A 23,602-nucleotide genomic window follows, 5' to 3' on the forward strand; every position below is an offset into this window, starting at 1 on the left:
GTGGCTATTGAAGGCCTGAGTGCAGGGTCAATGTGCTTGGTGGGACTTCCCATCCCCTGGCTGGGTTCCAGGGGGCTTCACATGTCACTCTGCATATCAGTCATCTGTTGACATGTCCCTTCCACCCTTGAGGGTGAGCACTGGGGCTGGCGGGATGCCAGGGCCACACCATCACCCACCCGGCTGATGTGATGCTGCTGTGTGTGCCTCCAGCGCTCCTGCCCAGCTGGGCCTGCTGAGGAAGATCTGCCTCTGGCATGACAGCTGTGGGCCCTCCCCAAGCTGGTTCATCAGCCACGTGATGGTGAAGGAGCTGCACACAGGACAGGGCTGGTTCTTCCCCGCCCAGTGCTGGCTGTCTGCTGGCCGGCATGATGGCCGCGTGGAGCGGGAGCTCACCTGTCTTCGAGGGGGACTTGGCTTCTGGAAGGTAGGCCCCCTCCAGGTGAAATTTATTCACCCTCTTGTGGCACGCCTGGCTGACCGGCAGAGCGTGGTACCTGGCTCTGCTTCGCTCACCACAGTTGTGTCTTTGAACTCTTCTTGTGTATTCCTCTTTTCTTAGTTAATTACCAAGATATCTGTATCTTAAATGATACATTCATTAAGTGGCCATCCAAGCATGGATCCATTACCCTTCACAATTGTTAATTATTGCAGTAATGCTTCTCTGTAATTGTAACAACCATTAATTCTGGAATTTATGGTTGCTGGTGGTCTGCGATGTCCAGAAGGCTGGTAATTAAAGACTTTGCAGTGCCCTGTGTGTGTCCGGAACAACCTAGATAACTATCAATAGGGTAATACAGATGTGGTACAGCTGTGGTCAGGGCCAGGATGGCAGGAGATGGACAAAGTGACAAAATAACAGACACCCTCACAAACTAACCATGGAAGCTATGATTTTCGCATGTCCTTTCCGTCTTTCCTTATGTACAAACAAATTTCATACAATTGTGATAATAATGTCATGCATTTTGTACTTTCTTATTCAACATTTTAGATTAGGCCTTTTCATGAATTTTTACAAAATCATTTCAGGGCTATATAATGGCCCACTGTGTGTGACCCTTTGCTGAAGGTCTGTTGGGCATTTGCAGTTTTCTTTCATTTTTTATGGTAATAGGCAACATCGTGGGAACTGTCGTGTGTGAGTACTGTGTTCCTGGTGAGTACTTCCCGAGACTGCGTCTCAAACCGTGGTAAGAGCCCAGTGAACTGAGACAGTCTCCTGTGTCACTGGACCTTGCCAGGCCACTGGGTTTTCTTTCCAGCCTGCCCTGTTGCCACCTGCCTTGATGAGAGTCCCAGGCTCAAGACCTTGGCATTTTCAGGCCTGACATATTGCTAAGTTAGTAAGAAACTTGATCATAAAGGATTTGAAACAAGTTTTCAATCAGCCACAGCATGTGGAAATTCTTCAACATCTAAAACTGAAGGTCCATTCAACTGGGGCTTCCCCTTACATGATTGTTTCCGTATGAGAATGACTGTTTGGCTGAAGAACTGTAGTTAATCATGGGAGACATACGTTGCTTATCCTCCAGCTATTGTGCTTGAGAGCTTTTTGTGAGAAACATAGGCTTATTAATTTAGTCACGTCCAAGCACTTGTGTGTGTGGCAAATCAAGCATTGCTTGTTGGCTAGTCCATTTACGTAAAGAAGGTATATTCTCATTCTGTTAGTACAATTTTTCTGGCATTCGCTTCTGTGCTCTGCTCATATTCCATAAGAGCAGTTCTGTGTGTAATTTTGTTTTTTCTAAAACAATGTTTAGCCCTAAGCATTATTTAAATTGAGTTGGAACTTAAAATTCAGTACAGTTCCTAAGCAATGTGTTTCCTACTGTGCCCCAGCCACTGTGGCCTACTGAGGACAGAGGCGGGGCAACTTAGCCCCACTCTCAGTGCACTCAAAGCCCAATTGAAAGTAACTATGTTGCCAGGGAACGTGCTGAGAGTGAAGGGATTTTAGGAAGTCTTTTAGGAACACGAAGAAGAACCAAGGAGAGACTGATCAGAAGCTCTGGAGAGAAGGTCTCCTGAGGCTGGGCATGAAGGCATTTGAAAGCCAGGCAGGTGAAGCTGGGAGAAGCATGTGTCAAAGCTCAGGAGGTACCAGGGGAGGGCCAGGGTGAGCCAGAGTCCAGCTTGATAGGAGGGTAGTGGGAGCAAGGGGGCTGCCAAGGAGGCAGAAGGAGGAGCAGTTTCAAGAGGCCTGGAGTGAGGTGCCGTCCACCTGCACCAACAGCCCACCTAGTACCCAGATAACCAGCTGGGATAGCAGAGCCAGATGGCATGTGGAGGGCAGTGCTGTCCACCTGCACCGCAGCCCACCTGGTACCCAGCTCAGCAGCCAGGAAAGCAGAGCCAGAGAGTGTGGGGAGGGCAGTGCCGTCCACCTGCACCATAGCCCACCTGGGACACAACTGGGCAGCTGGGATGGAAGCACCAGAAAGCTCGCGGTCTCCGCTCAGATCACTGCTTAACAGTCGGGACTTGCTTTGTTGACAGGAATGCCCCATGTCAGGGAACACTTCCCCTGCTTTCTGTTTCAGCTTTTCCATTGCAAGTTCACAGAGTATCTGGAGGATTTCCACGTCTGGCTGTCGGTGTACAGCAGGCCCTCCTCCAGCCGCTACCTGCACACACCGCGCCTCACCGTGTCCTTCTCACTGCTGTGCGTCTACGCCTGTCTCACTGCCCTGGTCACTGCTGGAGGGCAAGAGCAGGTGAGAGCCATCGCTTTTCCTTCCAGCAGCTTCCAGATCCCAGACTACACTGTGGCCTCTTTTTGCCTAAGAAGTAAACAAAGCTCACAGTCTCCGAGAAAAGTTTAAACCAGGGGAAGCGAGCCTGGGCACCTGGAGGCCAGGGAAGGAGCAGGAGGGCTCTGCCAGCTGTGGGCACTGGGTGGGACCTGCACAGTCCTGAGTCCGCCGGCTCAGTGAACAGCTGCTGTGCGGGAGCTCGTGCCCCAGGGCCAGCAGCAGAACTTTTCCAGAGAGGCTGGCAGCTGGCTGTCTTGTGAGAATGCTCTTGAATTTTTTTTAAAGTTGGTAATTCATTTAGATTTTAAATAAATCCTCTGGACAAAAGAACGCAGAACCATTCTGATGGCCACATTTTTCTTCAGGATGCCAGTTTACACTGGCAGCTCTGGTCTGATTGTTCCTCATGAGATGTAGAAAATTAGTTCCAAATCAGTGCCAGCAGTTAAAAGGGAGAGCCTTCTTGAGGGAAAAACAACACAGCAGGATGTGGGCTGAGGGAAAACTGACTTGTTTACTACAACATCATGGCCGTTCATGCACCCAGTCCACTGGGTTCACTGCTGGGTCATGGTGCAGCTGGAGAATGTGGTGACAAGGTCCATTTCTGACGGGCGGCCAGTGATCCATCCATGGGACAGCTGGGCATACTGGCTCCTTTAGGACACCAGGTATCAGAGAGATCCAATAGCAATTATGGTTTGGTGGGATTAAAAACATAACAGTATGTAGAATTTGTAAAAAGAGGATAAAGAAATACCATCAAATAGCAGGAAGAGAACAGCTCTGTCCGCCTGGAAATGGACCAGGGACTGTGGTGAGGAAATCTTCGGTCAGCCTCTTTTTTAAGGTCAACCTCAAAAAAGGTCGTCTGATGTTGTCTGATGTTGGTCTATTCGTTGGTACCTTGTGGGTGTTGATGCCTTGCTGGATTGTAGCCATGATTCAATCCACGGAGCACGTGCCTGGTAGAGTGGGTGCTCTGCAAGCATTTGTTCAGTCCAAAAGGATTTGTGTAGGAAGAAACAAAATTATTTCTTTTTTCACTCCTGGAGTAGAAGGGCCTTTGCTGGATTCCTTCTGCTTGTATCCATCATATCAGGTCTATACGTAGTTCTTTTTCTTACAGCAATATTGAACACCAGGCATTATTTAAATTGAATTGTGGCCAGGCGCGGTGGCTCACGCCTATAACCCCAGCATTTTGTGGGGCCGAGGCAGGCCAATCACCTGAAGTCAGGAGTTCGAGAGCAGCCTGGACAACATGGTGAAATCCTGTTTCTACTAAAAATACAAAAATTAGCTGGATGTGGTGGTACACACCTGTAATCTCAGCTACTCGGGAGGCTGAGCTGGGAGAACTGCTTGAACCCAGAAGGCAGAAGTTGCAGTGATCCGAGATCATACCACTGCACTCCAGGCTGGGCAACAGAGCAAAACTCCATCTTGATAGATAGATAGATAGGTAGATAGATAGATAGATAGATAGATAGATAGATAGATAGATAGAATTGTAACTTAAAATTCATGATTCATGAAGAGAGCACTTTTATTAAATATAATGTGTGTATTCATATTACATATATTTGTAATTACACCACAACTGTCTTTTAAGTTGGACTTATATTGGATTGATGTAATAATGGCTGCTGTTGGTTTGTTGCAGCCCCAGCTGGATGTCAGCCCCTCCCTTGAATCCTTCAAGGTGGGTCTCCTGTGTACCCTCCTGGCTTCTCCGGGGGCCCAGCTCTTGTCCCTGCCCTTCAGGCTCAGCAAGGTACCTGCGCTTGGCCTCATGGCCCTTTTCTCCTGGGCAGCCCCTTCATTGCTGGAGAATGCCCTTGGCGAACCACCTCTTTCCTTCTGCAGGAAGCCCTGGGGCCTGTCCAGGCGGAGCCACACAGCCCCCTTAGAGGAGGAGCACGGACCGAGGCACCCCAGGGTAAATGTGCATTAAAACTCTCAGAAACTCTCCATGGGCTGAGCCTTTTGCACCAGTCTGCTAAGTAGAAATTGTATCTTCTGCTTTCAATTTGCACTGTGTTTATCATGAGCAACATTGAGCATCATTTCATGTGTTTAAAAGTCACTTTATTTTCTGTGGTCTGTCCATTTTATGTGCCCACATTTATATGAACCTTGTAAAATCCTTTTTTTTCAGAGTGATGTATAAATGCTTTTCACCTCCTAAGTAAAGTAGGTCTTTGCCAGATGGATAGTGAATATATTTTCCCATTGATAGTGCCATTTATTTTATTAATTAAACATTTTTCTTAAGCTGCCGTGTTTCTTTAGGACAACCTCAAGTGGGTGTGAGAGTTGCCCAGGCCAATACCAGGACTGAAGCATCAACAGAAAGGCCTCATTCTAGCCTTGTCCACTCAGAAAGGCTCGTTCTGGCTGAGTCAGGAAGGAAGAGTATTTGCTAAAGAAAGTAGTAGTACCCCTGCTAATCCTTAAGTGTATCCCTGTTAAAATGTGTGATCCCAAAGCATCATATATTGGACTTTTTTTAAAAAAAAAATCAGGTTCTAATTCCTGCAGAAGGATATCAGATGCACAGGAACCCTGCAAGGTAAATCAGTCATTAAGTGTAGCAGCTAATCCTCTAGCATGGAATGCTGACAGTTAGATTTCTCTGGCATCCTCCCTTGGCTGTGGTCTGGCCATGGATGGGTCAGGCCCACGGTGAGATGGACACAGGAAAAGATCGATGCAAGACCTGCTGTGCTGGCTGGGGGCTATCCTCCCCACAAGGAGGTCCGTTTCCCAGGACACATGCCACAGCAGGCTGGCCGTGCAGGTGGGTTAGAGAGAAGGGGTCTCGGCAGAAGCCTAAAGCAGGACGGAGGAGCAGCCCAGCAGAATTTGCAAAGCCCCGTGTGTCTACTCAGTAAATGCCAGCAGGACCATGGGAGAGACACTGGCAGCAAGGCTCGGGGTGATTGTTCAGTGAGCTTCTCCACCTCCTTGGGAGGAGGGGGCTCAGAGAAGCTGCCCCAGTGCTGGGAGCTCCGTTCCGGGTCTCAAAGAGGCCCGTGACATAGGGCAGCTGAAGGGCAGTTTCTAATAGTGCAGCTGCAGCACCCCATTGCTATAGAGCGTTTCGGATGTGTGTGATTGCCCCTTTGCTTATGTGGGGTTCTGCTCTGTGGGACATGTGAGGGCACACACGATACTTTGTTGGCCAGTCTCTAACTCCCCAGCGGCAGCTCCGCCACTCCTGTTCTTGAGGGTGGTATTCTCGGTTCGCTGCTCGAAACACAGTGTGCCCTCTGCCCCGTCTCCCGAACACCATGCTGGGGCTTTGCACCCTCCCCCCTCAGAGGCTTTGCCCAACCCATTGCTCTTGGCTGAATTCCCCTCGGTGACAGGATCATGCCTCCCAGAGAGCCAGGTGCAATCACCCTGACTGCATGGAGCTGCTGTTAGGCCACCAACATTTCCCCAGGGGCACCCGCCATCCTCTGAGGAGTATGAAGGAGCTGGCTCCAGGGCTGCCTGTGCCTCCTCCCTCAGAATTCTCCAGAGGCCTGCGCAGCACACCCCGCCCCTGCCAGGCCCGTCCTTTGAGAAGGTGGCAAGCCATACCACTGTTGGGCGTCACATGAGAGGCCCTGTCTGCGGAGACGTTAACCTTGGCCTGACCCTGTCATTTTAGCATCCTGCATCAGCCATTCTCTCTGGGAGTGGCAGGGCCCAAAGGAAGGCAGCAAGTGACAGTGGCACATCCTGTCCAGCCCCTGAGCTGGAGGCCCATGGGGCTGACCACAGCGGGACTGCTCTGACGGGGAAGAGCCACTGCTGCCCTCCCCAGGCTCAAGGTAACTGTGGCTTACAACCACAGCCCCCTTCCCGCCAGTCCAGCAGACCTGCAGCCATTGGGAGAGGTGCGACAAGCAGAGCCGCAGTTGAGCCAAATGTCACTGAATCCTCTAGTCTCATCTAAAACCCAGGCAGGGGTCCACCCGAAACGGAGGCGTCCAACTGTCCTCCAAAGCCTTGGTGCTTTCTGGCAAGTACTTAACATAAGTTTGATCATATCTTTTTAAAAGCCAGTAATACACTTGTAAGTTTTTAAAAATATTCTGGGATTTGAAGCTTTGCATTTCTTAATGCTAATGACAGTGAACAATAGTCCCAGCTTCCAATTATGCTGGAATCTCAGCAGGGAGCTGGTTGAGGCAGGGATTCCCCTAGAACAAACAGGGCTGTGTGCAGGGAGATTGAATCCTGCTGTAATCCTAGGAGGACAGCCAATTCCTGGCAGAGAGAAGACTGTGGTGGGCCTGGCCTGGCAAGGGTGTGTGGCTTTGGGATCCTGGAGCCACCTGGTGCGTGAGGAGATGGTTTTCTTGAGACTCCAGCTCAGCCCAGGTCCTTGTGCCCTGGATTCAGGTGCTTGTTCACAGTGGCTGGCAAGGCCTGTGTGTGCAGCTGCGTCTGGTTGGGCCCATGCTGCACAGCACCTTACACGCAGTGGGGCACAAGAAGGATCCTTTCTGTGAGTGAACAAGCTTCAGGCAGGTGAGCCTTCAGTGTAGGCACCAGTATTAACAGCGGATCCGAGGGCAAACTCATCCCAAAGACTGGCCACCCTCCCGGACAAGCTGGACACGTGGCCTGGGCTGGAAGGGAGCGCTTAGAAGTGCAAGGCTCACACTGGCAGACCAGCCACCCATGAGGCTGTGGAGAAGGTGTGTCTCAGGACGACTCCACTGTCCCAGCCACAGCTCACATTCCTTGATGTATGTTCAACCAATGCCCCCCGGTTTGTCTAATACCAGCTTCCCAGTAAGAGCTCCTTCGTTCTTGAAAGGCGTTGTGCTCAGTTGCCCTAGGTTGACGTGGCATCTGCTTCTAAGAGCAGTCGCTAGAAAACGGGCTCAGATGGCTGCATCTGAAGGCATGAAGACCGTATGGGGCAACCCTCTTGTCCTGTACCTGGCCCTGGGGAAATCAACAGCAGAGAGGGAAGGAAGAGGACTGCAGCGGACCAGTCGCAAGCCCTGTCCCTAGTGGCATGTGGGACTTGATCCAAATCAGGGCAGACCCTCAGGTTCCAGGTCAGCCTGCGTAGTTGTTTGGGGTCTGAAATGGAAACTGGTCCCTCTGCCTCTGAACAGACCCATTGTTCTGTTCAGAAGAGGAGGTCCGCAAAAGCTTTCCGAGGGCACAGTGAGGCAGGAGTTGCTGCTCACCACAACCACCCCCACCCTAGACCCTTAGGGGAGCACCAATGTCCCAGCTCAGCGGTCGGGCAGGAGTTTCCTTGTTCTCAGCCTGTGAGTTCTATTCAGGACCTCAAGGCATTGGAGGAGACCAGTGGCTGGAAAGGCCATCTGCTTCACTCACTTGGCTGATTCAGATGTTAATATCACCTGGAAACACCCGCCTCAAACACACTCAGAAATCACATTTAACCAAATGCCTGGGCGCCCCACGACCCCATCTAGTTGACAGCTAACATTCGCCACCATACTCCGTGTGGACGGAGATGCCGAGGTCTCTTGAGTTGCCTTGTCTCTGTCTTACTCTTCCACAGCACCCAGCAGTGGTTTGGCGAGACTAATGCCCCAGTGGTCAAGAGCCCCTCTGCCTTGGTGGAGCTCTGCAGTGTGGGCCATCTGTGGGACCACTTCTCTGGCCTGTGGTTTGGGGACAGGATTTCTAGGCTACAGGTGAGCTGTAGAAGTTTTCAAACATCCTCAGATCCTCGGAGGGAAAGTCTAGCATTAGTAAATAAACCCTGCATTTCTGGGAGCTCATCAGATGCAGGCTCCAGATGTCACTATTGCTATTTTCTCCCTCATTTCTAACCTCTCACCTTTTGGGGTGAATAAAATATGCAGATCTCAAAGAGTGGCTTGGCCTGGCCAGCCCTGCCATGGCAGCAGGCTTGGATGGAGTCCAGATGTTAAACAAGAAGCTGCAGGACCTCCGTCCAAGGAAGGAAGGAACCCAGCTGCAGAGCTCCTGAGAGGACCAGGTTCCCAGCCAGCAGCTGTGGCTGGAATATGCTGTTCCTGGTCTCCCATCATTTGAAAAAGCATATGCCTTTGAGACAGGGATTGTGATGCATGGGTCATGGGTTCTGATCCTGTCACCCGGCACATGCTGCCTCTCTGGCTCCTGTGCAGCTTGGACTCACCATCGGAGACCCCAGGGTCATTCAGTGCGGCTCTGTGGCCCACATCTTCATAAACCACAAAGAGTAGCCACAAAGCCAAGGCTTTTTCTTCCCATCTCTTTTTATCTTCTCAACTGTAGGTATTGAATCACTCTGTGAGGATGGGAAGGTACTTAGACCTCCCTTGTGCCTCAGTTTGCTCATCTGTAAAATAGGAATGCCAGAGAGCTTACTCCTAGGGTTTGGAGAGGAGCAGCTGAAATACGAAAGCAGCCCTGTTGGCATCATGCCCGTTCCTGCGGAGAGCCCCGCTGGCATCCAGCTTTGTTGTTGTTGCTGCTGTCATTATTATTATACCCCAACCTGTTTTCTGCCCCCTTCCCCTCTCTGCGCTCTGTTCTGTCTGCATGTTGGGTTTGCCTTTCTTTCCCACTGGGCAGCTTCAGGGAGGTTGATATCCTCTTGGCAGCAAGGGGCTCCCCTCCGATGAGCAGGAAGATACTGCTCATGTCCAGCACCGTCCTCATAGCTGGCTTCCTGCCACAGCGAGGCCATGGGCCCTCTCAGGCGGTGTCTCTGTGCTTGGGTCGCAATGACTACTGGGTGGCCTGCTCCCCTAGAGGATACTGACCACCACACTTTCCCCCGGGGCAGGTTTGGCCAGGAGCAGTGTGTGCAGTGGCTGCAGCTGCTGGCCCTCTCCGTGGTCTGCTGTGTTTTCATCACCCAGCCACTTATGGTAAGAAACACCCTCCATGGTGAAGGTGCCTTCCACCAGCAGGGGACCTAGACAGGAAGGGGAAACAGAGGCTTCATTATGATGGTGTATTGCTTTTCTTTATAGCCTGATTTAAGTTGTGGTGAGAGAGAACCAGGAACCGGGCTCTGTGTTAAGTGGCACATGGGCCTCTTCATTAATCATCATGAAAATCCTATGAGGAGTGAACCGCTTTAACCCATATTTTTTTTATTTGAGGAAATTGAGCCTCAGAGAATGCAAGTCTCTTGGGTGAGGCCATACCTGGTGAAGCTGGGCTGGGAATCCAAGGCAGTGACTACTGGTATCTTAAAAACCGGGAGATGGAGCCCTGTTCATGATTAGGGGACAGGAGGACAGCTCTGTGTGGACTGAATACAAACACAGGGTGGCCGACTCTCTGCACTGTCATGTGTTTCCTTCCAGGTGTGCCTCGTGGCCTTGGGTTTTGCTTGGAAAAGAAGAGCTGACAACCACTTTTTTACTGAGTCTTTATTCGAGGCAACCAGGAATCTGGACTCTGAACTGGCAGAACGTTCCTGGACTTGCCTTCCCCTCTCTTCAAGCTACAGCATTCCTGACTGTGCAGGCGAAGTTGAAAAAGTAAGAAAATTACCTATGCAGTACAAATCAAGCTTCAGAAAACTGCTTTATGTTCTATCACGCATATCTGAACGTAGGCTTTGAATTCAAATTGAGTTGCATCTTTGGAGACCCATGGGATGTCCTAATTCCTTATGCTGCTTTGTGCATGCATACACGGCAGATGAACATATAGGACTTATTTTTTTATATTTCCATCCTAAAGAAGTTAGAGCATCAAGAAAATGAGCATATTTAAAAATACTGAAGCAGACGAGAACTCTAATTCTTGGCCATTATTTTGGAACTTTTAGGCCATTTGCACTTCAGTGGACCCACAGAAAATGGACCTCTCCCCATCCTTTCTCCCTCTCTTCCTTCATCCCTTTGTCCCTTCGTCCCTTCCTCCCTCCCTTTCTTCCTTCTTTCATTCAGCTTTGCCTGTTGTATGTGTAGCATTCTCTTAGTGTGAATGATACAAAGGAAGAGAAGGGTCTACCAGCCACCGCAAAGAAATTCGCAGGCTCATTGCCTCAGTGCACATGAAATGCGTGTGTGGTTCTCTGTTCCTCTGTGATAACCACAAGTCACTTATGACCAAGGGCACACTCCCAGTTCATTTACAGTCAGACCCCCGTCTGGGCCTCTCCTCATCTCCGCCCTCCTCCTCACAAAGGAGCTTAGTAAGTTCCATGTCTGAGGACCTGTCTGAAGCCCCTCAGCCCTGCCTGAAACTTGAGGCTGCTGCTGCTGAAGGTGGGCGGTTCGCCCAGGCTATGTACAAGTCATTGTGCTGCTTTACATCTACACCGTATTTACATTTATCGTATCATTTGTTCCTTATGAAGTAGGCAGCATCACTGCACCCCATTTAAAGATGAGGTGAAGCAATTAGACTCAGGCCACACTGCAGTAAAGGGGAGTCTGGGACCCAAGCCTGGCCTACCTTGCCCCTTCCTCCTGCACCCCCCGCCCCGCAGTACCTTAGCTCTTGGTTCCCTCACACCTGCTGGATCTCAGCTTTCCTTTCTGCTTCACAGGCTCTCCTTCCCTTCTCCCCATGTGCAGCTATGCCCTGCCATGCTTACAGTTGTTCATTTTCTTTCTATCATCCCAACCTCAGGGATGAGGCTCCTTCCAATGGATTCAGTCTGTTCCTGAGGGCCAGGCTGGCATCTCCAAACCTACGCATGGCTCATTAGCACCTTAGAATCAGGGTGCCCCCCACACCCAAGCCTCCCACAGATCTCTCCGCCACACGTTCCCTTCTCAGAACAGCACAGCAGCCGAAGAGAGTAACTTAACCCCCAGCGCTCTGCATGCACAGCTTCTCTCTGTTGTTCGTATCCTTGCTGTCGAGTTCCTAGAAGCCACTAAGAGGAAGGACTGTCTCTGATTCCTCAGATGTCCCCAGTGCCTGAGTCAGTGAATGTGTGTTGAATGAATACCTACAATGAGTTCATTTATCTGGCTACTGTTATGCCCTGACCACAAACAGAGTATGAAAGTGAAAATGACTTTTGAAAAAGAGAAAAGGTCATTTCTTGCTAAGACAACACTTTAAAATGATTTTTCCATAACTTGAAAGTCTTTAAGAGAAAATACTGTGCTACTGCCCAAGATAATTGCTGCTGTAATTTGACAGTAGTAGACACACCCCTCCCATACAGCAGCTCTTTGTAATAGCCCAACTGCAATCCCTGCCAAAAAAGCTTACCTGGGACGTGAGCAGGTTTTTAAAAATGGGTCTACCCCCCATCTCTGACCCCTTCCCCAACAACCTGGTCTATGTTATCCATACAAAGTACCTCTTTGTTCCCAAATGCCAGGCTGAATGCACAGCACAGCAATGACGCATTCCTTGGCTTGGCAGGAACGCTAAGGGCCTCTCTCCTTCCACCCGCCAGCCCGCGGCTCACAGCGCTCTTGTCCCTAACAGGTCTTGGCTGCCCGACAACGAGCCCGCCACCTGCGCTGGGCACATCCACCTTCCAAGGCCCAGCTGAGGGTCACCAGAGAGGGAATGAGAAGACAGAGTCGCACACGGGCAACCCTGAGGTGGGTGGCGGCCTCCTTGGGGAGGGGTTTGCTCCGATCCAGCTCCCCTCTCAAAGGGAGCACCCCTTCGATTGTTCGCCTCGAGGAGTGGGGAGTGGAGGTGGGGGCCACCTTGCTGTCCCCAGAGCTGTCCTTATCCATATAACAAGTTGTGCTGCCCAGCAGATGGGAGGAATTCAGGGAAACAGAATTGAAGTCAGAAAATTCAGTTCCACAATTTGCCCGTGACGAGAAATTGTTTAAGAAAACCTCCTCCTCTGGGCTTCAGCTTCATGCATCCAGCATGGATTCACACACACAGTTGGGTTTAATCCCACCCATACATGTGCTTAGCACGTGGTCTGGGACTTCTGCTTCTCCAACCGGGGTGCGTAGGGGTGTGGAAGTTGTAAGATAAGCACCACGCCTCCTCTTAGGGCATGGATTTCGCCCAGTGACAGGTATCTAAAAAGCTAATATTCAGTATGTACAGCTATGTTATGGTGTTCATAACAGATTTTGAATTTTTTTCGGTAACACACAAACTTTAAGAAATAATCATGCTATGGCAAAGCTCTCCAACTTCTACCTCCAACATGTCCCATCATGGTGATACTGGATGACAGCCACCACAGGGAGCCTTCACTAAATGCTAGCCAAAATGCCTCTTCAAATTCGGAACATGAATTTGGTCTCCTGAAAATCTTTCTGGAATAGTTAGTTGGTCAAGGATTTGGGAATTTCTGATAGTTTTTTTAAAATGGCGTGTCATGGAAGCACCTCCAACCACCTTCCTTAAAAAATAATCCCTTCATACAATGTGGCACACCATTAGCTTCCCCTTAAATATTCTCACATTCCTTTTCCCAGGAGAAGAGCTGTGGTTGTATTAGGATGTCACATTTAAAGGAGAGTGGGAAAGGAATTCCAGGAAGATGGAGCAGTGGCCAAGTTTTTTAATCTTATCAAACATTCTCATAAAAATAGAGCAAGATAGCAAAAACAAAACCCACAGAAAACATGCACAACAAAATTGCACGAGTTGCTCCCCACCCCACACGCCACCAAAGGCATGCAGAGGGGGACCAACCATAAAGTGCACACACGCTGTAGCTCAGCAGCTGCAGAACATGGTGGTGGGAAGAATGCGGTACCCGAAGTATCTGAGAATAGAAGAACCCCAAGCTCCTGCAAGTGCTGTTCATTGGGAGTGTGGCGGGCGCATCTGGGAGGAGTTTTCACACTCAAGTTCATGGGTGAGTGCAAGGTCTGGAGGTCTGGAACTGCTGGGCCAGCTTCATGCATCCAGCATGGATTCATACACAAAATTGGATTTAATCCCATCCATATGTGCGCTTAGCACGTGGTCTGGGACGTCTGCTTCTCCTCAGAACTAACCAAACCCAGCTCTGCCAGGACATAGCCTTCTGGGGGTGGGTGGCTCGGGGTGCTGCTGGGAAAAGTATCCAAACGAAGCAGAACAGGCCCAGAGAAAGCATTTAGGAAAGAGACAAAACTAGTAAAGTATTAGGTAATAAAATTAAAAGACAAAAACCAGTATCATATTTATATACAAGCAAAAGTCAGAGATTTAATACAAGACCATATTCAACAAAGCAAATAATAAAATAAATACAACAAAATACACTTAGACATAATCTTAAGTTTCTCTAAGATTTCACTGAGGAAAACTTCCCTATGACTTAAAATCTAGACACAAAAAGGGAAAATAAAAATAAATTGGATTATATAAAACTTGAAGAAGAGAAAAAAAAACTCCTATGTCAAAAGACACTATAAAATAAAGTGACTGACAAACTAGGAAAAAACATTTGTAACAAAGTTTTAATATTCCTTTTTTTTTGTTTTTGAGATGGAGTTTTGCTCTTGTTGCCCAGGCTGGAGTGCAGTGGCTCAATCTCAGCTCCCTGCAACCTCTGCCTCCCAGGTTCCAGTGATTCTCCTGCCTCAGCCTCCCAAGTAGCTGGGATTACAGATGTGTGCCACCATGCCTGGCTAATTTTTTTGTATTTTTAGTAGAGACAGCGTTTCACCATGTAGGTCAGGCTGACCTCAAGTGATCCACCCGCCTCAATCTCCCAAAGTGCTGAGATTACAGGCATGAGCCACCACACCCGGCCTAAAGAACCAGCAAGTCTTGAAAACAAAAGATGGACTGGAAAAGTGAATACCGTCATCCAAGAGGCAAACTACCCAAAGCAGTCCAATCTTAATCTGATGAGGTGATTTTGCCAACTTGTAATTTACAGTAAGAGTATGTTAGATACCACCATGGAAAAGCAAGACTCTGAGAACTCTATAGTACAAAGAACCACTTGCTCAACAAATGGATTGCAAAGAAGCAAAAACAGAGATGATACCTATAGATTGGACGAGACATGAGGAGGAAAGTAATTAATGTAATTCACCATATTAACAGACTAAATAAGACAAACCATATGATGATCTCAATAGAGTCAGAAAAAGCATTTGATAAAATTCAGCATTAATTCATCAAAAAAAAAAAAAAAAAAAAAAAAAAAGAACCCCTTGGCAAACTAGGAATAGAAAAGTTTCCCTGAACAATAAAGGGTATCTATGAAAACTCAATACCTAACATCATACTTAATAGAGAGACATTGAATTTATTTATTTATTTATTTATTTTTTGAGACAGAGTTTCGCTCTGTTACCCAGGCTGGAGTGCAATGGCACGATCTCGGCTCACCGCAACCTCCGCCTCCTGGGTTCAGGCAATTCTCCTGCCTCAGCCTCCTGAGTAGCTGGGACTGCAGGTGTGCACCACCATGCCCGGCTAATTTTTGTATTTTTAGTAGAGACAGGGTTTCACCTTGTTGACCAAGATGGTCTTGATCTCTTGACCTCGTGATCCACCCACCTCGGCCTCCCAAAGTGCTGGGATTATAGGCGTGAGCCACTGTGCCTGGCCGAATGTTTTTTAAGATAAGGAACAAGGCAAAAATGTCCTCTCTTACCATACCTATTGAACATCACATTGGAAGTCCTAGCCAATGCAACAGGCAAAAAAAAAAAAAAAAAAAAAAAAAAAAGAAAAAGAAATTAAAAACATACTGATTTTAAAGGAAAAAATAAAACCATCTATTGGCAAATGACATAAATCGTCTAAGCAGAAAATCCCAGATAATTTACAAAGAAAGGTTTCTTGAACTAATAAGTGAATTTAGCAAGTTTGCAAGACACAAGTCAATATTAAAAAAGTAAATTATATTCCTACATACCAGCAAGAAACAGTTGAAATTTTAAAAGGGATATCATTTACAACAGCACCAAATAAATGAAATACGTGGACGTAAATCTAAGAAAACATGTGCAGGATCTGTATGTTGAAAACCACAAAACACTGATGAAGGAAGTCAAGAAGATCTGAATAAATGGAGAGATAGACTGCGTGCGTTGATTGGAGGACTCAATAATGTTCAGGTGTCGACTCTTTCTGACTTAATATGTAGTTTTGATGCAGTCCCACCCAAAATACCACAGGCTTTTTTACAGATACTGACAAACTGATTCTAAGATGCATATGGAAAGCAACAGAACTAGAATAGCCTAAACAATTCTTAAAACAAAGAGCAAAGTCAGAGGACGGACACTACCTGACTTTAAGACATACTCTACAGCTGCAGAAACCAAGGCAGCATAATGTTTGGGGACAGACATGTACATCAATGGAACAGAATAGAGAACCCAGAAATAGACTTCCTTAAATATGCTCAACTGATATTTTGGCAGAGGTGCAAAGATGATCCAATGGAAAAAGGATAGTCTTTTACAAATGGTGCTGGGGGCTGGGCACGGCAGCTCACACCTGTGATACCAGCTCTTTGGGAGACCAGGGCAGTTGGATCACCTGATATCAGGAGTTCGAGACCAGCCTGGTCAACATGGTGAAACCCCATGTCTACTAAAAATACAAAAAACTGCCAGATGTGGTGGTGGGTACCTGTAATCCCATCTATTTAGGAGGCTGAGGCAGGGGAATCACTTGAACTTGGGAGGGGGAGGTTGCAATGAGCTGAGATCACACCACTGCATTCCAGCCTGGGCGACAGAGCTAGACTTTGTCTCAATTTAAATAAAAAATAAAAAATAAAAGGTGCTGGGAAAACTGGATATTGATATGCAAAATAAATAAATAAATAATAAACCCCTCACACACCTAATATCTTACACAAAAATTTCCTTCCAGGGATTTAAAAGCCAAGTTTCATTTAAAATCCTTTGGATGGGTGCGATAGCTCATGCCTGTAATCCCAGCACTTTGGGAGCCTGAGGCAGATGGATCACCTGAGGTCAGGAGTTCAAGAACAGCCTGGCCAACATGGTAAAACCCCATCTCTAATAGCCAGGTGTGTGCACATGCCTGTAGTCCCAGCTACTCAGGAGGCTGAGGCAGGAGAATCAGTTGCACCCGGGAGGTGGGGGTTGCAGTGAACCAAGATTGCACCACTGCACTCCAGCCTGCAGCCTGGGTGACAGAGGGAGACTCCATCTCAGAAGAAAAAAAATTTTATGTATATATGTATATATATATTGCAGATTGAAACACTCAGGTACCTACATACCAGGTTTGTATGGATGCTAACTTAAAAACTTCTTACAGAAACATTTCAATGGACATCCTCATGCTTCTTCTGCTTTTGTGTATGATATATGCCAGATTTTCCAAAGATGAATACTCCCTCAATCAAGCTATCCGGAAAGAATTTACAAGGTAGGAGGTTCGGTAACTCCTCTCGATCTGGGGCCATTGCACTAGTCCAGGGCCTGTGTGCACCTTCCCCATGTTCTACATCCCACATATGAAACACTGGAAAGGTTGTCACATTTCCCCAGTATTAGTAACACCCCCTTCATTCGCAGACTTTGAACATGTTCCTAGCATCTCATTTGGGGTAAATAGTGAAACAAGGATATTTCAAAGAAGTTTAAATTCTGTGCCAAAATAGGGTCTTGCAGTTTCTTTTTTGCTGGAGACATCAGAGCTCTTTCAAAGCCTATGGTTGCAATTTATAATAACTGACACTCAATTTCAAACAGTTTTTTTTTCCTTTTTTGAGACGAAGTTTTGCTCTCTTATTACCCAGGCTGGTGTGCAATGTGGCGATCTCAGCTCACTGCAATCTCCGCCTCCAGCGTTCAAGCGATGCTCCTGCCTCAGCCTCCCAAGTAACTGAGATTACAGGCATGTGCCACCACGTTTAGCTAATTTTTTTGTATTTTTAGTAGAGATGTTTTACCGTTTTTAGTAGAGAGGTTTTACCATGTTGATCAGACTGGTCTTGAACTGCTGACCTCAACTGATCCACCTGTCTCAGCCTCCCAAAGTAATGGGATTACAGGTGTGTGCCACTGCGCTCGGCCTTCAAACAGGTTCTAACGCCACTCAAGTTCTCCATCACTTCTCAAGTGCTCGTTTGCTTCTTCCTCCTTCTTTCTGTAAGTAGTAGATGTTCATCCTAGGTAAATCCCACAGAAATGAAAGTGTAAAGCAGACAAATTTCCATGATGCCACCAGGGAGAGGCAAGCATGATAGCATTTTGTCGTGGCATATTTCTTCCTTCCTTTTTTTTTGAGACAGAGTCTTCCTCTGTGGCCAGGATGGAGTGCAGTGGCACAACCTCGGCTCACTGCAAGCTCCACCTCCTAGGTTCAAGTGATTCTCCTGCCTCAGCTTCCCGAGTAGCTGAGACTATAGGCCATGCTACCAGGCCCAGCAATTTTTTTTTGTATTTTAGTAGAGACGGGGTTTCACCATGTTGGCCAGGATGGTCTCAATCTCCTGACCTCATGATCCACCCGCCTCAGCCTCCCAAAGTGCTGGGATTATGGGCGTGAGCCACCGCGCCCGGCCTGTGTCATATTTCTTTTCTACATTTCAGTGCTGCTAAAATTGGGATGCATACTGTCATCAATAGGTACGTTTAAACTAGTCTTCCTTTTTTATTGAGAGTTCTTCTTGAATCCATGGTTAGGCTTTATTTTTACCTGCCATAAACAGTCAGTCTAATAGTCCTTTCAAGGCAGTGTGGCTTTGAATTCTTGAGTGCATGATATGAAATAATATCCATTCTTCATTCTGATTTCCATGCTGATAAGTACGACAATTCAGCTGGGCGCGGTTGCTCACGCCTGTAATCCCAGCACTTTGGGAGGCCGAAGCGGGTGGATTACCCAAGGTTAGGCGTTCCAGACTAGCCTGACCAACATGGAGAAACCCACCTCTGGCAAAAACACAAAACTGGCCGGGCATTGTGGCACATGCCTGTAATCCCAGCTACTCAGGAGGCTGAAGCAGGAGAATCACTTGAACCCAGGAGGCAGACATTGTAGTGAGCTGAGATTGTGCCATTGCCCTCCAGCCTGGTCAACAAGAGTGAAACCCCGTCTCTAAATAAATAAATAAATATATAAAATAATTCAGTGTTCTTCAGGAGTTACCTTATTTTACTCTGGTGACTGTTTAAAGACACAATTATACAGCATCTCTGAGTGTGTTGCCTTTGACTAATTCAATTTGATGCAAATACTTTTTTGTTAAATCTTTTGGCAAAAGTGAGTGGTTGGAAAGTTCGTTTAATTTTATCAGCTATTTCAGAACATATTTATTTTTTTTATAAGAGAGAGGGTTATTCATACCCAACGAGATCCTGGCTGATGGATATTGTCCCCTTTGTTAGCATTGTGATCTACTCGTAAGGAAAGGCCTGGGAATCCTAGTGCAGTGAGTCTGGGTTGTTCTGTAGCTCAGTAATCCAAGTTTTTTTTTTTTCTGCCGAGCATTCTAATGGTGAAATTAAGTGGAATTTTCTACCTCCTCATTTGTGAAACCAGCGGTTATTTCCATCCATGACCAACTTTTCAGCTCTCTCGTCTGTGCAAGTGCACAGTCTTTGCCAGTAGGTGGTGCTGTGTGCAAAACAAAGTGATAATTTTGGTCATCTCTGAAAATGGAAATCTAAATATGAACAACCTCTGGCTTTTATTAGTTTATTTTTTATCTCACATTTCACAGGTCAACATTATCTGACATATTTCTCATATGAATTGTTGCTTCTTGATACTCAAATCAGAAATATCGCAGCTGAGATCATATTTGTGAGCTATCTCAGGTGCACACGAGACTGGTGTGCACACATTCACAATTCCTGTGGATTTGCATAGACCTTATGTTTCCCACAGGGATACAAAACCTCACTGCCTCTGGGTACTCTGGCCACCAGGCAAGGATATTTATGTGTCCCAGTTGGTAATGGAATGTTTAAAGTGGAGCCTCTCCATCTCACCCCCATCCCCGCATACCTAATCCTGAAACATCACCAACAACTGAGGGTTTGGCATTTACTAGCATTCCAGATAGAGAAGCTAAGCCCAGGAGGGGAAATAGATGAAACGGAGTTCAGAGACTGGGCCCCCAGCTCACTTTTGGTTGCCAGGTGACTCTGGCAAACGCTTGCACTCTGGGCCTTAGTATCTTCATCTGTAAAGGGAAGGAACTGGGCTTAAGACACCTTATATCTTAAGAAGTCATTGTGTTCTTGGATTTTGCCATATTTAAATTGCCTTTGAAGTGTTTCTGAACTCAAGAAAGACTTCATGAAATTCCAAATAAAATAAATATAAAACAAAAACCAGCAAATAAAGGACAAATCAATGAAGCAAGTGTTCTAAGTGCCATAAATGCAAAATAATAACTGATTTTATCTTTTGCATTGTTTAGCCAGCATTGTGGGCTTGTTTTATATAATTGCAGTCATTAATACAGACAGGGCCAGAATACTCCTGGCTCATTTAATTCACTACCTGCACTTCGGGTGTGCCGGGAATGAGGCATGAGATGTCTGCAGTGTGGCCACTGGGACTTTTGGCTTTGGGTTATTTTCAGGGCCTTTTTTACTTCGTTTCTCTAATGCTATCCCAATGGGGAAGCAAGTGTCAAGAAGTGATACCATTTCCCCGAAAGTGGTGCAAACTCAGCATGGCTATAATGTCTATACTACTTTATTCTTTTTTTTTTTTTTTTTTTTTTTGAGACGGAGTTTCGCTCTTGTTACCCAGGCTGGAGTGCAATGGCGCGATCTCGGCTCACTGCAACCTCCGCCTCCTGGGTTCAGGCAATTCTCCTGCCTCAGCCTCCTGAGTAGCTGGGATTATAGGCACGCGCCACCATGCCCAGCTAATTTTTAGTATTTTTAGTAGAGACGGGGTTTCACCATGTTGACCAGGATGGTCTCGATCTCGCGACCTCGTGATCCACCCGCCGCGGCCTCTCAAAGTGCTGGGATTACAAGCTTGAGCCACCGCGCCCGGCTACTTTATTCTTTAAAAACACAGAATATGGAGCATACTAGTTGCTATAAATGTACAGTATTTGTCTGTCAAATCACCTTGCTTCCCACAGCAAACGCTCAACACTTTATTTTGTTGAAAGTTCACCGCCAGCCATCCTTTGCCTCTTTTCTACCCTCCAGCCCTTTCACTGCATCCCTGTGCCCCCTGGCTCATTCGTCCTTTCCTTTGGCGTGAATATTTGCAGAGATGTATCTGCTTTGCTTACCCTGTGCTTCCCATCTCTGTCTCCATCTGTGTTCTCCTTTTCTGTTCCCTCTCTGTTGTTCATTCCACCCTCTGGGTGCTCTGGCAGGTCTCCAACTCACTCTGCATTTGATAGTTTGACAAAACTCACTCTGCATTTGATAGTTTGACAGAGATAAGAACCAGCACCCAATAAAAGACCTGAAAAGATTAAGCTCTAAAGATGTATAAACGAATGACGATCAAATACTCGAAAGAATAAGAGATCACTTCTTTTTAAGAAAAAGGAAATAAAACCAGTCAGATAAATTAATTCATTAGACTTTTACTCATACATGCTGTGGGATTTTTTTTTTTTTTTTTTTAAACAGGGTCTGGCTCTGTTGCCCAGGCTGGAGTGCAGTGATGCAATCTTGGCTCACTGCAACTCCACCTCCCGGATTCAAGCAATTCTCCTGCCTCAGCCTCCCAGGTAGCTAGGACTACAGGCATGCACCACCATGCCAGGCTAATTTTTGTGTTTTTAGTAGAGACAGGGGTTTAGCCATGTTGACCAGGCTGGTCTTGATTCCTGGCCTTGAGTGATCTACCCACCCCACACTCCCAAAGAGCTAGGATTATAGGTGTGAGCCACCATGCCCAGCCATATGGAAATTTTTGAACACACTTATAGTACATATAAATTGCAGGTTGAGGCTACTGCATCTCTTTATTACTCTATATACTAGTGACATTTATTTGTCCTTGATTTTTTTAATATTGTCCAATTATTGTCATGACTATCAGGTTTTCAAAAACTTTTTCTAAATTATCTGCAAAATCTGCTGATTCAACAGTGGAGTATCAGTTTCAGACCTTACCTGTGAACACAGTCTTCGTGATGTGCTGGAAACAGTTAACAACTGGAGAACAAAAGCACTGACTTACAGCATCTGCCTGCCAATTTCTGTGGTGTAAATGCTCCCACCATGGTCTTTTTGTTACAACGAAGTCTCACTCTGTCACCTAGGCTGGAGTGCAGTGGTGTGATCTTGGCTCACTGCAACCTCCACCTCCCAGGTTCAAGCGATTCTCCTGCCTCAGCCTCTTGAGTAGCTCAGGTTACAGGGGTGCACCACAACGCCCAGCTAATTTTTTGTATTTTTAGTAGAGACCGGTCTCATCATTTTGGCTAGGCTGGTCTTGAACTCCTGACCTCAGGTGATCTGTCTGCCTCAGCCTCCCAAAGTGCTGGGATTACAGGCATGAGCCACCCTGCCAGGACCCACCATGGTCTTTCACACCACCAATGTGACATCACTGAACATGGAGTTGGAAGGAGTTGTATAAACTTGGCTCTCACAGTGAGAGCCAGCTCCAGGCCTGCTGTCTACAGCCCAACTTTGCTCTCAGGCCTTATTTACCAAAGCCATACCCATCATCTGAATGACTTCCTGTGTGTTCATTCTTTCAAGTAGCCTGGAGCTGGTGCCGAAACAGGCATTCAGTTGTGCATACTTGGGCGACTTTCTAACTTCTTCTCACCTTATAACAAAGTTCCTTTTCCTGAGACCTGTTTTGGTCTCCCCATTTTGTGGAGAGAAACCTGGATGAAACAGCCCCATCAGAACCATTTCTGTTTGCTGAGGGCATGTGGATGAGCCCATCCTTGCCATTCTTCAGTGGCTCTTCAGGGGAAGCCATGTATGAGAAAGTCTCTTAGAGTTAAGTGAGAGGTCCTTTGCTTTCTCTTAGGAACACTTGCGTTGATCCTTTTGCCTCTGGCTGTAGCTCAGAGCCACGTGTACACCCTGCCGCTGCCATGCACAGCCTTCGCCTGAGCATGTGGCTTTATGACGGTGTCTGAGCAAACTAAAAATGATAAATTGTGTTCATTTGACATTATTCCAATGCTTCCTTAAGTTAGTTCCTTGGTGGAAAAATGAAGTATAGCTAATAAGCATACTAAAGAAGTTAATTAAAGCTGGGCACAGTGGCTCACGCCTGTAATCCCAGCACTTTGGGAGGCTGAGGCGGGTAGATCATGAGGTCAAGAGATTGAGACCATCCTGGCCAACATAGAGAAACCCTGTCTCTACTAAAAATACAAAAATCAGCTGGGCGTGGTGGTGGATGCCTGTAATCCCAGCTACTTGGGAGGCTGAGGCAGAAGAATGTCTTGCACCCAGAAGGCGGAGTTAGCAGTGAGCCGAGATAGTACCACCGCACTCCAGCCTGGCAACAAAGTGAGACTCCTTCTTAAAAAAAAAAAAAAAAAAAAAAGTTAATTGGAAAGAAAACAGACTAGTGTTTGTCCCAACACTGCATTTCATCTACGCCTTCACATCTGCCACTCACAGCATCTTGGGAGGCCAGTCACAGGCTGCACCCAGTTAGCAGTCAGTGCAGAGAGGACTGGGTGTTGGTCTGGGTGTCCCAGCGCCTCTCTTGTCTACCCGGGCTCTGGTGCTCCCTCTGCACTAGCCCTGTGGCCCCCACACCTTTCCACCCTTTGACTTGTGGAAGCCCTCGCCATTCCGTGTGCCCAGAACACCCTCCCTCAGATGACCATGGGCTCCACCCTCACCTTCAGGTCTTTACTTGACATCACCACCTACTGAAGCCTTCCATGGCTGCTTGAACTAAAATTTACTCCACCTGCTCACCCCACCACTTGGCTGTCTTTCCTGCTTTTTTTCCTCCTTCATATTTGTCACTAACATAGTATATGTTTGCTTATTTATCTTATTTGTTGCCTGTTTGCCCACAGG

The 23,602-nt window shown here is 47.1% G+C and overlaps 1 protein-coding gene across 1 annotated transcript in view; it reads left to right on the forward strand.

Moving 5' to 3' along the window:
* The window catches only part of PKD1L1 (polycystin 1 like 1, transient receptor potential channel interacting), a 170,092-nt gene that overhangs the window by 105,336 nt on the left and 41,154 nt on the right, over window positions 1-23,602 (forward strand). Inside the window, 11 exon segments of the mRNA XM_010341384.3 lie at window positions 214-430; window positions 2,559-2,732; window positions 4,438-4,548; window positions 4,641-4,713; window positions 5,300-5,346; window positions 6,433-6,595; window positions 8,317-8,452; window positions 9,556-9,640; window positions 10,085-10,261; window positions 12,180-12,298; window positions 16,920-17,030. Of these exon segments, the coding sequence (XP_010339686.3) occupies window positions 214-430; window positions 2,559-2,732; window positions 4,438-4,548; window positions 4,641-4,713; window positions 5,300-5,346; window positions 6,433-6,595; window positions 8,317-8,452; window positions 9,556-9,640; window positions 10,085-10,261; window positions 12,180-12,298; window positions 16,920-17,030 (1,413 nt within the window).

Source organism: Saimiri boliviensis, chromosome 10 (genome assembly GCF_048565385.1).
Source record: "Saimiri boliviensis isolate mSaiBol1 chromosome 10, mSaiBol1.pri, whole genome shotgun sequence".
Lineage (NCBI taxonomy): Eukaryota > Metazoa > Chordata > Mammalia > Primates > Cebidae > Saimiri > Saimiri boliviensis.